The 16,700-nt window shown below is 38.1% G+C and overlaps 1 protein-coding gene across 1 annotated transcript; it reads left to right on the forward strand.

Annotated features, from left to right (window-relative positions):
* The first annotated feature begins 15,368 nt into the window (after positions 1 to 15,368).
* Positions 15,369 to 16,403, forward strand: LOC149158065 (uncharacterized). Its single transcript, XM_089433867.1, has one exon. The coding sequence runs from the start codon at positions 15,369 to 15,371 to the stop codon at positions 16,401 to 16,403; it is 1,035 nt and encodes a 344-aa protein (XP_089289993.1).
* The last annotated feature ends 297 nt before the right edge of the window (positions 16,404 to 16,700 follow it).

Consider the following 16,700-nt stretch of genomic DNA (forward strand, 5'->3'; position numbering starts at 1 on the left):
GACACATTGAGAAGCTTGAAGGAAGAAATAAGGAGTTGTAAGGTAGACAATGACAAAATCATGCAGGCACAAGAGAAACAACCAGAGGTTAATGTTATACTCCTTCAAAGTTTGTCAGAATTGTAGTGACAAGGGCCACTTTGGATTAGCCATGGACAATAGGACAGAACTAATGGGGCATATGGTAGTAGGTCTCATGGTGGTCACATTTCAGATAGATATGACATTGTTAAAGATGGCAGGTTGTTGGATAATCCGAATAAGAGAGGTGATGGATGCATGTACTATTATAGTTTTGGTTCTGATAAGCATCATGATCATCATCGTTATCATCCTTACAGGAGGAGTGATAGGGGATACTTTCCATATGAGTTTAAGAAAGTAAAGCCACCTACTTTTGATGGATATGTGAATAAGCCAGAAGATGCATAGGATTGGATACTTGGGATGAACAAGTTCTTTGAGTTGCAAGAGTACACAGAAAACATGAAGCCAGAATTGTTATCTTCATCTTGAAAGGTAAAGTGGATATCTGGTGGGAAGATGTGAAGTGGGTCAGAGACATTAGGATAGAAGACTTGAGTTGGCATGAGTTCAAGAGGATTTTCATGAAGAAGTATTTTTCAGAAAGTTGTTACGATAGTAAGGTCAAAGAATTTTGTGAGCTAAAGATGGAGCCAATGAGAGATGAAGAGTACACAACCAAGTTTCTAGAGCTATTGAGGTATGTACCATATCTTAAAGATGAGAAGACTAAATTTCAGCAATTTTCCAGTGGATTTCCATTAGCATTTAGAGATCGGATTGTGTATGATGAGCCTCGGTCACTTGAGAATATTATTGGGAAATTGAAGCATTGTTATGAATAATCAAAGTGTAAAAATAAATCTCAACAAGGATGGAAAGGAAAAGACAAAGGTAAAGGTCAATGGCAGCCGAAAAGAGAAAGGCCTCATAATGCAGACGAGATAGAAAATGTGGCACCGCAAAAGAGGTTCAATGCAGCTAGACATGGACATGGATCACAACAACAACATAGAGGTGAGGGTACTGGTCGGTTGGAGTGTTGTACATGTGGTAAGGAGCACCTTAAGAGAGATTTTCCATAGAATCAAGGTGGTAGGCCTCAGATATATAGTGCACAAGAGGCACAGACTATTGGTCTGAGCGTTCCTCGTATTTATTCAGCATTGGATAACAAACAGGTAGACCATCAGACATCTGTCATTGATGGACGATAAGCTTTGTGATCAATTTATTTATATTTTGATTGACCCAAGATCTAATTATAGCTATCTTAGTCCTTTCTTGGTGGCTAAGTGTGGTTTTAGTAAGGAATTTCATGCAGAATCTTGGTTAGGGTAGTTGGCTACAGATACAAAGAAGCTAGTTCATCATTGGGAAGATCTTGTGCATTTGATTTGAATGGTATGCCTACCACAACACATTTAAATGTATTACCATTGGGATCATACAATATGTTGTTGGGCATGGATTGGTTGTACATTCGTAGAACCGAGGTGGATTGTTATGACAAAGCCAATGAGTGTGTGGATGAAAATGGGGAAACAAGAGTCTTGCAGGGAAAGAAGAAAGCCACATTAATTAGGATGGTGACAGCTATGTAGGGAAAACGTAGTCGCAAAAAAGGGTGTATGTTATTTGTAGTGCACATTTCTAGTGACAAAGGTAAGGAAGTTGAGGATGCAGATGTTTTGAGTAGGTACTCAGCTCTACAATAGTTTCAGGATGTATTTCTTGGTGAAATTTCAGAGTTGCCGCCTCACAAGGTGATAGACTTTTCTATTGAGTTAGTGTCAGGGAAAGCTCCAACATCAAAATCACCTTATAGGATGAGCACACCTGAGTTGGTAGAGTTGAAGTTGCAATTGAAGGAAATGTTGGACAAGGGATACATTAGGCCAAGTGTATCACCTTGGGGCGCACTGGTATTGTTTGTAAAGAAGAAGTATGGTACTCTCAGATTATGCATTGACTATAAACAATTGAACAAAGTGACTATCAAGAACATGTATATGTTGTCGAGGATTGATGACTTGTTCAATCAGTTGAAGGGAGCAGCAGTGTTCTCGAAGATTGATTTGAGATCAGGATACCACCAGGTACGCATCAAAGAGGAGGACATTTACAAGACAGATTTCCAGACCAGGTATGGGCATTATGATTTTGTTGTAGTTCCATTCAGTTTGACTAATGCTCCAGCTACATTTATGTGCTTGATGAATAGTGTGTTATGTCTGTACTTGGATAAGTTTGTTATTGTGTTCATTGATGACATATTGGTATATTCTAAAAATGAGGAAGAGCATGTTGAGCATTTAGCAGCAATGTTGAGGTTGTTGAGAGAGCATCAGTTGTATGCTAAGCTCAACAAGTGCAGTTTCTTTTAGACTGAGGTACACTACTTGGGACATGTTGTTTCCAAGGAGGGCATAGCAGTGGATCCAGAAAAGATAAGGGCCATCATGGAGTGGGTAGCTCCTAGGAATGTGGATGAGGTGAGATCTTTCATGGGGTTGGCAGGTTATTACAGGAGGTTCATCAGGAACTTCTCACGGATTGGTTATCCTATTACATCATTACAGAGGCAAGGTAAGAATTTTGAATGGACAGAGGAGCGTGAGGCTAGTTTTGAGCAGCTTAAGCAGTTATTGACACATGCACCAGTGATAAAGATTTCAGATCTAAACAAAGAGTTTGTAGTATGTACAGATGCTTGCAAAAGAGACCTTGGTGGAGTCCCTACGCAGGAAAGCCAGGTGGTATGCTATGAGTCACGAAAACTAAACAAGCATGAGAAGAACTACCCGACACATGATCTTGAGTTAGAAGCAATCATACATGCATTGAATATGTGGAGGCATTATCTTCTTGGCAGGAGGTTTGAGGTATTTATTTGACCAACCAAATCTGAATGCCAGGCAAGCTAGATGGTTGGCCATGATTAGTGAGTTTGACTTCGAGATTGGGTACATCAAAGGAAAGGAGAAGAAGGTCGCAGATGCTCTTAGTAGGCGGGTACAGGTAAATCTCATGGATGTTATGAGCTCCTATGGGAAATATTTATAGGATAGGATCTTGCAGGCACGTCAACATGATGACATGTATATGGAGATTGTGCACAGGTTGCATTAGAGTACAGGTATAGGTACAGGCACAGGTGTACGGGATTTGGACTATCATCTCATGGCAGATGGATTGGTCAGATTTAGAGACAAGATATACATGTCAGATAGCAGTGAGCTCAAGAAGATGATCTTGAGGGATTTTCAAGCGAAACCATATTCATGTCACCCAGGCTACCAAAAGACATTGACCACAATGAAGAAATTTTATTATTGAGAAGGATGTAGCAGAGTTTGTGGCTAGGCGTTTCGATTGTCAATGTGTGAAAGAAAAGTGTAAGCATCCACATGGACTGCTGCAGCCGATTGTGATTCCAGAGTGGAAATGGGAGGTCATTTCCATGGTTTTTATCACAAGGTTGTTGAGGACAGTGAGACAACACAATTCCATCATTGTTGCGTGGATAGGTTGACAAAGTTTACACACTTCATTCTAGTGAAGTCTACATTCTCGGCTAGAAATGTAGCACAGGAACTCATTCGAGATGTTGTCAGATTGCATGGAGTTCCAAAGAAGATTGTGTTAGACAGGGATGCAAATTTCACTTCCAATTTTTGGAAGGAATTATTTGTGGGTTTGGGCACAGAATTGGCCTTCAATACAGCTTATCATCCGCAGAGAAATGCACAGACAAAGAGGGTCAACTAGATATTGGAGGACATGTTGAGGACGTACGTGATAATCAACGACGAAAGTCGGAAGAATATCTTCCACTGGTAGAGTTCACTTATAACAATGGGTACTAGGAGTCATTGGGGATGAGTTCGTTTAAGGCATTGTATGGGCAGAGTTGCAATACTCCCATCAGTTAGAGTAATCCAGTTAACAAGGTGTTGATTGGACCAAACATGTTGATTGAAATGGAACAGGAAATGTAGGTAATCAAGAAGAATTTAAAAGCATCACAAGATAGACAAAAGATCTATGTCGATCAAAATAGTTTTTTCAAGGAGTTCCAGGTTGGGGAACAGGGGTACTTACGCAACAAACCGAATAATATCTCCTTACGTATTGGATCATGTGCCAAGCTAGCACCACAGTTTTGTGGACCCTTCAGTATTATTGAGAGGATTGGGCCAGTATCCTATCAACATGCACTGCCTCTGAAAATGAAAGTACATGATGTTTTCCATGTGTCATTGCTTAAGAAGTATGTTAAAGATGTTGATCATGTGATTGATTGGTCTATATTGCAGGTGGAACCAGATGGATAATTCTAGTCAGAGCCTTAGTGTATATTGCAAAGAAAGGTGCTCATGCTCTGAAACTAAGCAATCAAGCAAGTTAAAGTGCAGTGGAAGCACTTTGGGCCCGATGAAGCTACATGGGAGATGGCGGATCAGATGTGGGCTATGTATCCTTCATTGTTTCCCATTTGAGGCAAAGCATTTTTGGTATGATGTTTGGCATATGTTTTGGCATATGTTTTGTTGTTATGTTTTGATATATGTATATGTATATGGATTTGAATACTGCCATGAGATATGTTATAAAGCTACAATAAGCGGTATGGGTGTCATGTCATTATAGTTATCATGTTGCATGACGTCATTTTGTTATGTTATCATGATGGTTTTCTTTTCAATAGGGTGATTATTGTAAATATTGCATCGAGCTACGATATAAAGCTTCATGAGAAATATTTTTTCTTTCCAGTGGTTTTGCTAAGGTATATGTGTGGTTGAAAACCGAGGACGGTGTCCCCCAAGGGGGAGGGTTCTGTAACAACCCTGGTGAAAATGCCATGTAATAAAAGTTAGTAAAGGAAAAAATAATAACCACGGTTGATGGGACACTTATTCCAAGCTAGATGTTAGGCAAGACATCCTAGTGAGGGTGTTCATTTGGTTAATTATGGCTAAGGAAATTGGAAAAGGAAAAGGAAAAGGCTTTGGGAAGGCAAAATGGCATTTTTGGCACATTTATTTATGAAAATAATTGAAATTAGCAGAAAGGGAAGGTGAAAGATCATAGGTTGCATTTGAGGAGAAAAATGAAGGAAAATAATGGAAAATGAAGAAAACATAGACATAATTGATAAAAAGGCTTTTGAGGATCAGTTGGTACCATTTGTCAGTTCAGTTTTGGAATTATCTCATTATTCTCTCTCTCTCTATCACTCTTGGACACTTAGAATTTTCTTGGATCATTTTGGCATTGGATCAAGAAAGGCAAATAAGTCAAGAGGAAGGAAGGAGCAAGCAAGGAAGAGCGGGATCAAGCAGCTATAATAGTATTCTTTGCGGGTATCGATTTGCATGTGTATTTTCCTTGCTAGATTTGGCATGCATGGTATTGCATGTGGATTTCTTCTGTCATGCATGGGTTTTCCAAGTGTAACAGTGTTTTCAGCCTAGCCTTACCATTTTTGGATAGCCATGGTTTGATGGGGTTCTCATGTTTTTATTGAGCTGGATTTCTGGATGGATTCGACGCTGAGTAAGGTACAAAAGCGACCCAGAATTCGGCCACACATACCAGGCACTCTTGGAGGGTCGGCAGGTTGCAGATTTTCACCTCCAGGATGCCCTATTATGCCACCTCGGTCACCTTTGTGTTCCTTCAAGCGAGCGTGCCAAGATGATTTGGGAAGCACACTACAGTCGGGCTGCTGGGCATTTCGGGGTCGAGAAAACAGTGGCAGTACTGCAAAATTATTTCTATTGGCCGAATCTTCGACAGGATGTTGGGAAGTACATCCGATCATGTACTGCCTGTGCCATTGCCAAACCGGCCATTAAGAAGCACGGCCTCTATACCCCGTTTCCTACCCCTAGTCGACCTTGGGAATCCATCTCCATGGATTACATGTCAGGCCTTCCTTCCACTAAGCATGGAAATGACTGTGTTTTTGTGGTCGTCGACAGGTTCTCGAAGATGGCCATTATGGTGGCCTGCAAGAAGAATATCACAGCAGAAGCCACTGCGAAACTCTTCTTTGAACGAGTGTGGGTGCACTTTGGGATCCCACAGTCTATCATCTCAGATCGGGACAGTCGGTTTCTCAGCACATTTTGGTCCAGTCTCTGGTCAATGCTGGACACCAAACTCACGAAGTCCACAGCCTTCCATCCTCAAACTGATGGCCAGACAGAGGTTGTCAATAGGATGATTGTGCACATTTTGCGCATGTATAACTCGAAGCATCCACACACATGGGACGAGAGCCTCCCCTATGTTCAGCACAGCTACAACCGAGCTCTTCACAGCTCCACTGGCCATAGCCCTTTTCAGGTGGGTTTGGGATTCCAGCCACTATGCCCCATTGATGTGGCCATGCCACTTGCAGCTACTCACATGAATTCAGCTCATGTCCAGTCCGAAACAGATAAGGCCACCAGCTTCATTGAGCGCATCCAACATATTCGCCAGCAGGTCCATGACATTCTTGAGAAATCAAATGCCAAGTACAAGCAGCGACATGATCAACATCGGGTGCCACACAAGTTTCAGGTGGGCGACAAAGTCTGGTTGCATTTGCAAAAGGAACGCCTTACTGGAGCCTATCGGAAATTGAGACCACTCCGATATGGTCCTTACACCATTACTAAGGCTATGGGAGACAATGCATTTGAGCTCAGCATTCCCCCATTCCTTGGCCTGCACCCAGTGTTCAATGTGGACCGCCTTCGGCCATACTTTCCACCATTGCTAGACACATCCGACATTGCAGAACAGCTCAAACCCACAGAATTAAATCCAGATTGCATGGAACAAGCTGCAACTGATCAGATCATGGACACACAGATCAAGAACACTCGCCAACAGAATATCCAACTGTATCGAGTTGTCAAAGCAGGCCAACTCCTTCAGCAGGGCAAGTGGCTCACCAGGGAACAAGTTCAGCAGAAGTTTCCTCATCTCATGGAGGAGCTCAACGCAATGGGGACCATTGCTTCCTAAGGGGGGAGGAATGATCCAGGTGGATATTGGTGGCCACCTGCCAAGTCCACCTGGACCCCCACCATTGTCTTTCTCAGCATTTTCAGTTTCCTTAATTGTAGCACAATTTACTATTTTTAGCAGTTTTTCGGGTCCTAAACTTCCGGAGCCGTTTTGAGGCCCTAAACGACGTTTTTTGGGGAATCCGGGGGCAACATGGGTCCATGAGATGGAATGGACCAATGTTGCCCGTTCCAACAATGATAGTGCTCGGATGGATCTTTCTAATGAGCTATTGTACGCGTCAAACGGAGATCATATGCCAAAGTTACGACCCCGGGAAGTTGATGTACCAACTTACCCCCAAACGGGACCCACAGTTTGGCGTTTCATCTCCTAGGGTTAGGTTTTGGAATGTTAAGGGTTTTCCATTGTTTCTCAACAATAAATAGGCCTTCGAGCCTCATTGTAACACAGTTCAGAGGCATGTAGCCATCACATCTCTTCTCAGAGATAAGCTACCATCGCCCTAGCTGGTTTATTTCCATTTCTGGTTGTAAGCATATTTCAGTATTTTCCATTAATGAAATGAAGTATTATTTCCACTGCATCTTTGTGTATACGGTTATCTCTGTAATTTGTTGCGTTCCTGTTTAAATCCGGATCAAAAGAAGATCTAATAGCTACTACGCCAATTTAACCTCCTAAAGGTTCATCTAGGACTTGTGAAGAAAGTGAAAGACTTAGAATTTAGGTTCTCCCAATTAGAGGAGAAAGTTAGTGAAATGGACGGTTTTATGTTGAAAATGGTGGATTTGTTAGGTTTTTAAGAAAACATTAAAAGAGAAATGATGAATGTAATGGAAAAGAATAAGAAAGAAATGGAAAAGAAGATGAATGAAATACAAAATCCATAAGAGAATTACAAACCATTCTAATAAAGGATCTCCATAAAAAAGGATATGGAGATCCAAGGAAATCTTGAACATAAGGAGAAGCATGGTGTTGAGACTCAATCACATATGGGGAGTATTTTATCACAATTGGAGAGAATAAATAATGAATCACATAAGCATAATCATAAATTTTCAATCCAAGATCCACATCAACATGGCTTCAAGTTAGAACCAAGTAACAATTACATTCCAAAAATTGATATGAAGAAGTTTGATGGTAATAATCTTATAATATGGATACTCTAGCCATACCAATACTTTAATCTACACCAAGTGGCAACCTTACAAAAGTAAATACTACATCCATGTTTTTAGAACACGATCAATATGTATGTTATCAATGGCTTTGTGAGAGGAAAAGGGATTATGTTATATCTTGGTCCATTTTTACAAAGGAATTGACAAAATATTACAGGGATATTACGATAAATACATTCCTTAGTCAATTGGTAAATCTTCGACAAAAAAGTCTAGTTATAGAGAACATTGAACAATTCCAAAAGTTGAGTCTCATGGTGAATAAAATTTCATAGGATAATTTGTTAGACCCATTTATGGGAACTTTAAAGGAAATCATCCATCATGAGGTGTGTCTCTTTGAACCTGAATCTTTACAACATGATTTCAGTTTGGAAAGGAAATTTGGAAGTAAAAATATGGCCACTATAAAGTTGGTGACTAATAACTAGAGAGAAAATATTGCTCCCTCTCCTGAACCGATAATGTTGACTCCTTAGCAAATGGATGAAATAAGGGAAAAGGGACTTTGTTTCTAATGCAACAACAAGCATAGTAAGGGGCATACATGCAATGGGAATAATTTTTTCTAAGCAGACTGTGAAGATGAAGAAGATCAAGAAGTGGAACCGTCATAAGATTTAAAGCTAGAAGAAACTACAACAACAATATGTTTTCATGCATTGGCCAACATTAATACTCCGTAAACCCTCAAGATAGAAGGATATATCAGTAAAAAAAAAAAACAATATTGATTGTTTTAGGTAATACCTATAAATTCATCAATTACAATTTTCCAAAATTGTGGATTTTTGTGTAGCATCGGGAGGTATTTTTGCATGCCAAGAGGCCTCCAAAACCGGCCTAGAAAAAGTATGGAAACTAAAATAAAAATCAATTTTACTTTTGGGTTTCATGTAGGCTCAAAAGGGACAAGTCAACCCCACCATTAAAGGGTGTTTCAATGCACCCATTCGACTTTTATATATAGAAGATCACTCACTTATCATCATATCATCATATCTCTTTTATAAGACAGTAGTGGGAGTAGAAAAATTATGAAATGCCTTAAGTTTGGACTTGGTTTTTGGCATAGATTCCAAGAAATTTTATTGTAAACTTTGTTGAAGAAGAATTTCTCCTACAAGAAGAGTTGTTGGGTTTTATCCCAAGTTTGGGTTCCCTGGGAAAAATTTTACTGTCTTTGTTGTACATACTTTTCTCTTTATTATCTTACTGCATTGATGTTGTAATCTTTTGTGTACAATTGCTCAATAATATCAGTAGCATAATATAAGGTACTAATTATCAAATCAAAAAATTAGTTTCTACTGTGTTTATTGTAGAAAAATCAACATGGTATCAGAGTTGTGTTAAGAGATCAAGAGAAAGATAGTTGCAACAAGGAAGAAAGGTTGGAGGTTCATGTTTTGCGGATGGAAGGGTTGCTTTCCATAGCCGCAATTTGCCAAAAAGACCGAGCTCTGAGATTGTTTGAGGTCTGTGTATGATTCATTTTGAATAAGGAAGAGGAGGATTGAGGGCTTCAAATTGTATGCCCATACAGGCCGAGAGAAGTTAAAGATAGCCACAGAGCGATCATGTGCTAGTTACTTGTGAATTGATGTGTTTTTTGTGTTGGAACCTTTGGCCAAGGCAACCGGGTTGTTTCCCATATGTCTAACCCTCATTTCACACATTTTCTTATCATTGTATTCTAAAACAAGAACCACGTGGTGGCATGTCACTGCTTATTTTCATATATGAATTGTGTAATTTTAGTTTATTTGGTTGAAATAATATCTGTAAAAGTGAAATTATTTGAAATAAAGTGACTTTTTTTATTAATAAAATTTATTAACAATAAATTTATTTTAAAATATTATTAATTTAAAGTTTTTAATAATAGCTATTTATTTCAAGTTTTTTAATAAATATATATATATATATATATATATATATATATATATATGTTAATAAAATTTTATTTTTCAAATATCCCAAAACTTTAACATAAAAATATCATCGTCTTTACTTTAAAATTAATAAGCAAAATTGCAGCTTACTTTACTTTTTTCAACTTCTCCAATTATTAAAAGTTCTAATAATGTTATAAAACTAACATTGCATTTATTACTTCTAGTTATTAGTTTTGTTTTACTTAACTTATTTAACAATATTTCATGCTTATCAAAAAAATATTTAGTTTTATTATATATAAATAAAAAATCTTAATTTGCCATTTAATAATTAAATTTTAATATTCTAAAAAACATTTAATAAAATAAATATACATTTTTTTAATTAAAATTCAATATTCCAAAATATTTAGACTAAATTTTATATATTAAAAAATTATATAAAATTTTTATATAAAAAGCAATTGAAATTTAGAAATTTTTCAAAAATGCTAGATGTGTAATTATTTTTCCATTCAACATGAAGTTAATAAATGGCATTTAAGATTTCTAAGCAAAAGAATATAGATTAAATTTATTTATATTATTTTGCTTAGAAATCTTAATGTCATATATTAACTTCATGTTGAATGAGAAAAGAATTACACATCTAACATCTTCGAAAAGCTTTTAAATATCAATTGTTATATATATATATATATATATATATATATATATATATATATATATATATATATATATTTATATATATATATGTTTTTTTAGTTTACTTTAAATTAAGAAAAAATTATTATTATCTTTTCAACATGATTTAATTCTCAAAACTAACATGAGGAATAAAATTATTTAAATTGGTTAAATAATAATAAAATCATTTAAATTGGTTATAAGAAAAAAAATATCAAAATGAAATTTTTTCAAGTGATATTGAAAATAAAATCAAATTAAAATATATTCTTACAAAATAAAAACTCAAATTAAAAAATGGTATACATAGTTCACTTAAAATTAAAAGGATAATGTCCCATTTTATAGTTTTGTTCTCAAATGTAAATTGTAATTAATCTCAAATAAAAATGTATATGCACTTCTATAGAGAGTTTAAAAAGGAAATGTATTTATAGGTTCATTATAAAAAACAATAATGTAAATACTATAAAACACAATGCATTTATATAGTTTTATTATAAAAAATAACAATGTAAAAACTATAATTAAATATTCATAATGTAAATATAAATTGTGTAAGATGAAAGAATTTTTTTATAATAATATTAAATATTTTTAAAAAATCAATTTATATAAAAAAATGCGATATCCCATTTTATATTTTCATTACCAAAAATAAATTTGTAAAAATTGTAATTCAGTTCAAATAACAAAGGAAAGTATCCTCAGCACAATGAGCATGCCACCGGAGGAAGCAATAGTGCTTTCACCAAATTCAATAAAAGGTTTCGGTAATAGTTGGTCATCCCTGACTAGTCAAAGGTCAGACCCTGCGTTCATTTGACAATATTAAGAATTGAGACTAAACCCGATCCCAGTTGTCGGTGGACCCTGCAAGTGCTCTCACAAATGGGGTGAATTTTATAAAATGACATGAGTAAGGGTCGACATCTGGTCTCATCGGACAGTGTGATTAGGGAAATTTATTTTGACCCTGGCCACACTTGGAATTTGAGTAAGTCTGCATAGATTCACGCCAAAATAATAGCCAACTAATCAAATCAAGTTATGTCCATTTAGAATTAAGAACCTCCTTTAATTGAGAAAGAAAATTGTCACATATAACCGATAACAATCTAAATCAACTCCCACACCTGAAACTACAAAAGAGTAGCACCTGATAATTCCATACACCTACATTTCCCTATTATTGCATGTGAAGCTTCTTGCACCATCTAATTACCCAAATTTCGTTCCAAACCATGTCTAACCAAGAGGCTGATGCATTCGGTACCCATGTTGGCAATCTCAACATCCACACAGAGCGACAGTAATCACAGGAGAAGAATCACTTTATCATTTTGCAATCTATTTGTTTGAGATTTCTCTAAAATTATGATCTGTTTTGTAAGAATAGTACAAAAATGTAAATTTCTTTGTTGTGTTGTAAAATTATATAGGAGTAGTGCATGATTTTGAAGTCTGGTTTTTACAAGATTATTGAAAACGTTTTCATTCTTTTTTTATTAGTATGGAAAGTTAGATCTGTGAAAGTGACTAAGAATCCCGTAAAAAAATATTTTGTGGTAAGTAGACAGAAAAACTTAATATGAATAAAAAAAATTAATATCAAATTAAAAACATTAATTTGAAAAAAAAAAATCCTTAACAATTCAATCGACAATTCAATAACAATAAAAAATTTGACAAAACTTAACCTAGCATCACTGCAACTAATAAATATATAGTATGGTTTTGACGAAGAGATAGTGACTCAGAGATGTTAATGGCGAGTGAGCAGGAAAATTTCGATCTAATGCCGAGAAATTCATTGGCCGTCTTCTAGTAAGTCTTATGGTTTTCACATGAAAATCTGATAGTTTTAGCTGGATTTGTCTATAGGAAGTGGCCATCAATTGAGGGAATGGGACTAGTTATACTCAATGTTATTTTATTATAGATAGTCTGCAGATCTCTCCATTTGTTGTTTTAGCAATGTCGGTTTTATTATTTGATCTACTTTTGCCTCTTCTCTCTTCGAAATTAATCCATATCATCCTGCTTCTTCTCTCTGTTGTATACATCCTGATATGCATTTTTAAGACACACTCTATCCACTTTTCCCGTCGCCCAGATGCCAGTCTGGACTAATTTCCCTGATATTACTTGCCCTTCACTATCCCTGGTATAGGAACCTTGTTTCCAGACACAAAGTCTATAGACAATTTGGTATAAATAGACAAACTTTTTCATAGTTTCTCAACCATGCAAGAGCTTTGGTATTAGAATTTGCTATTGATGGTGGTCATGTTGGGGTTGTTTCTGCATCTGTTGTTGTGACGGTCTAGCATCTTGATTCTTGTTCTAAGTTGTTGGCCCTCGATTGCTTTGGTTTTTCTGGGGAGGGGAAACTGCGGGAATCCGGAAACTCAAATTTTTTGGAGGTTTTTTAAATTTTTTAAAAAAATCTGAAGGGCGGTAGGTTGGATTTCCATTTCTGACTTGACGGGAGTCCTTATCATCTCACTTCACACACTCTCTCTAAAATCCCAATCTACCCCCTCTTACGTGCTAACTCTCCTTTTCCGTTTTCGGGCCTATATCATTTCCGAATCCGAAGTACATTCTTTCCTTATCAGACATTTGTTTTTGGCATCGTTCTTACTACTTGGTTTGCGATATCCAGGTTGGTTGAGGCGTGGGAACTGACCTCCCCTCAACAGGAGGGAGGATTCTCATTTATTGTCTGCAAGATATTATCTTGGTTGGCGAGATGGTACCATACCTGTGCATTGTTCCATTCAGGCATCAAATATCGGATGGACCCCTTTACATCTGACACCTCAGCCCACGAGGCTTTCATACAAGCCACGGTGGACGCTGATTCACAATGCCACGCTATCATGGAGTCAACAAGGAACATGGCCCACCCTCCTCGACTGACGACCCTAGGAGATGGAAGAGATATGTGGGCAGATGGTGGGCATCAAGCGCATGTCATACACGAGGCACGTAAAAAAGGTGGTGGAAGACGGGGTGGCCAAAAACATCGTGCCATCCAAATTACTGCTCCAGCACCTATTCTGTCTTTCGGCCATGACATTCTGTTCGACAAAGTAATTAGCCTTCAGAAGAGGGCTTTGGTGGGAAAATGGTATTTTGTTGAGATTGAGGAAGCAGAGATGCCGAATTGGGTTGTGACTAAATGGAAATCCCTTCTGGGATACATACCTACGATGGTTATATTAATGGGCGGTCGGTACAATTACCATTTCCTCAGTGAGGAGGATTTACATAAAATCTTAGCGCTGCCATGGGTAAAGGGACGTGAGTTCCTGGCTCTACACTCCTAGTACGTGGGCTTTAATTCTGTGAAGCAAACGCCTAAAAACAAACTCATTTGGGTTAAATTACCAGGACTTCCTTTAGAATTCTGGATTAAGGAAGTATTCATTGATATCGGCAACGTCGTAGAAAAATTCATCTATGTTGACCCCCATTGTCTGGGGGCGAGGGATAAAAGGGTTGTTTGGGTTCTAATTGAAAAGGATTTCTGTGAGGCTTTCCCAGACCATATTGATTTAAGATGGGAGGATATCAATCTTCGACAACGTCTGGATTTCTGGGGTATACCCTTCAGATGCCTCATTTGCCATCAAACTGGCCATCTCATGGCAAATTGTCCTAAAGGAAAAGGTGGTTGATGTTCCACCCAGGGATTTCACAGGATAAATTACATGAACAGGGAGGAGGCTAGGCCTGAATATTATTACTCTCGTCGTGGAAAGGTCGCGACTCAAGGTGGCGAACTCCCATGTCTAGGTAACTCTAATCACTCGACTCTGTTTTTTTCTAATCCATCTCCCCATCTTGCAAATAATGTGTCTTTTCCCATTCATGTTCCCACATCCCCCTGGACGTCAGAACACTCTGGCTCTCATAATTCTGCTGACTCACCCCGACAGGAACAAAATCAGATTATGTCCGCCCTTGTTCCCCCCCCCATTTCCGTTCTATCTTAGAGTCCTCCTTTCAACATTCCCTCCACATCTTACGCCACATATACACAGGCACGTAATCCTTCCTCCCCTACCACCCACCCTATTTCAACTCCAACTAGGCCCATTTCACTGATTTCTCCGGTTTCCTCACCAAATAACTCGGTTGATAGTGACCTGGATTTTTTACTTCAGAGAAAGACACTTGACCTTCACTCTCTCACTATTCACAAACCGCCTGGTTCAGCGTCCCTTGTCATCAGCCCATCCTCTGTTGGGAACATAACTGTAAGGAGAACCCAAAACAGAGGTAGCAGGAACTTTAGGGGACGCCCTCAACAAACTAATACTACTCTGACAAATTCTCCTTCCCTCATCGATATTCCTATTTCATCCCGCATCTCTCCCCGGGCCCTTAGAACAAGCATGCCCTCTATAAGGCATAAATGAATTCCATCCTTTCTATGAATATTAGGGGTTTGGGGACCCTTCCAAAATTCCTCGCCCTCAAGGAGCTCTTCCTTTCTTCCAATTCTATTATTATACTCATACAAGAAACAATGAACTCAGCTTCTCAGACTATAGATTATTTTCAGAGGATGCTCCCAACATGGTATATGGTGGCTGCTGATGCTACTGGTAGATCTGGGGGTTTAGCTGCCCTATGGGATCCCCAATGGGCTAAGATGAAAGGATTTTCCTATTTTGTGAGCATGTTCTTAGCAGGAAATATCATAGGCATTCCAGGGAAGACATGCATCCTTAATGTATATGCCCCTTACAGGGATAGGGAGGCTTTTTGGGACAACATGGAAGCATCTGGAATTTTGCATTCGTTTTCTCTTATATTGGCTGGAGACCTTAATTGCACTACTAGGATCGATGAGTTGTGGGGTCATTCTAGAAGTGTTGATAAGATGGCACAAAAACTCAGAGATATTATATTTGAACACAATCTTGTAGACATCTGCCCAGCCAAGAATGCACCTACCTGGGACAATGGTAGGAATGGAATTAATTATATATCTAAGAGACTTGATCGTTTTCTATTACATGAACACATGGTGGAAAAACTGGGAGATGTGAGATCTTGTATTGTCAATAACTACATATCAGACCATCGACCAATTACTCTCACTTGGCGTAGTGTAGATATAAGACTTGGTTTGTCGTTTAAGTTCAAGAGGGTTTGGCTGGAAGACCCAGAATTTGAATCCCTTATCCGTGCCCAATGGTCTGAAGAAAGGGACAAAAATACTAGCCTATCCACCATGGAGGACATTCTACATAGGCTACGTGCCTTAAAAGCAGTGGTTAAAAGATGGGAACGAAAGAAGAAGGTGAGTTTGAAACAAGAGCTGACAAAAATAGAAAAATCCCTAAGGCCACTACATAATCTTATGGCCACACACTTCGTGTCTGTCAAAGTATGGGAACAAATCCATGTTCTCGAGATGAAGAAAAAGAAGATACTCCAGCTAAAGGAGACCACATGGCATTTAAAGAGCCGAGCAATTTGGATTCGGGAAGGGGACAAAAACACAAAGTTCTTCCACCGATATGCCAACCACAGAAGGAAAATAAACACCATTTAGGAGATAGCAGATGATGCTGGAAACTGTTATAGTACTCAACTGGAAATCACAGCTCTTGCGATCACTCATTTTGAACATGCCTACAGAAGAATGGAATTTGATGGCGGGGAGACACAAGTATGGGCGATAAGTGAATACCCTACGATGTTTGACGAGGAGGCAAATCAGGATATGTATAAATATGTCACCGTGGAGGAATTGTCCCAAGTCTTGAAATCGATGAAGGGTGACAAAAGCCCAAGACCAGACGGCTGGACGGTTGAATTCTTTGTTCATTTCCTTGACATTTTTCAGGAG

The sequence above is a fragment of the Pinus tabuliformis genome, chromosome 5_2, assembly GCF_031772625.1.
Source record: "Pinus tabuliformis cultivar Carrire ecotype Pingquan chromosome 5_2, CPIR1, whole genome shotgun sequence".
Taxonomy (NCBI): Eukaryota; Viridiplantae; Streptophyta; class Pinopsida; order Pinales; family Pinaceae; genus Pinus; species Pinus tabuliformis.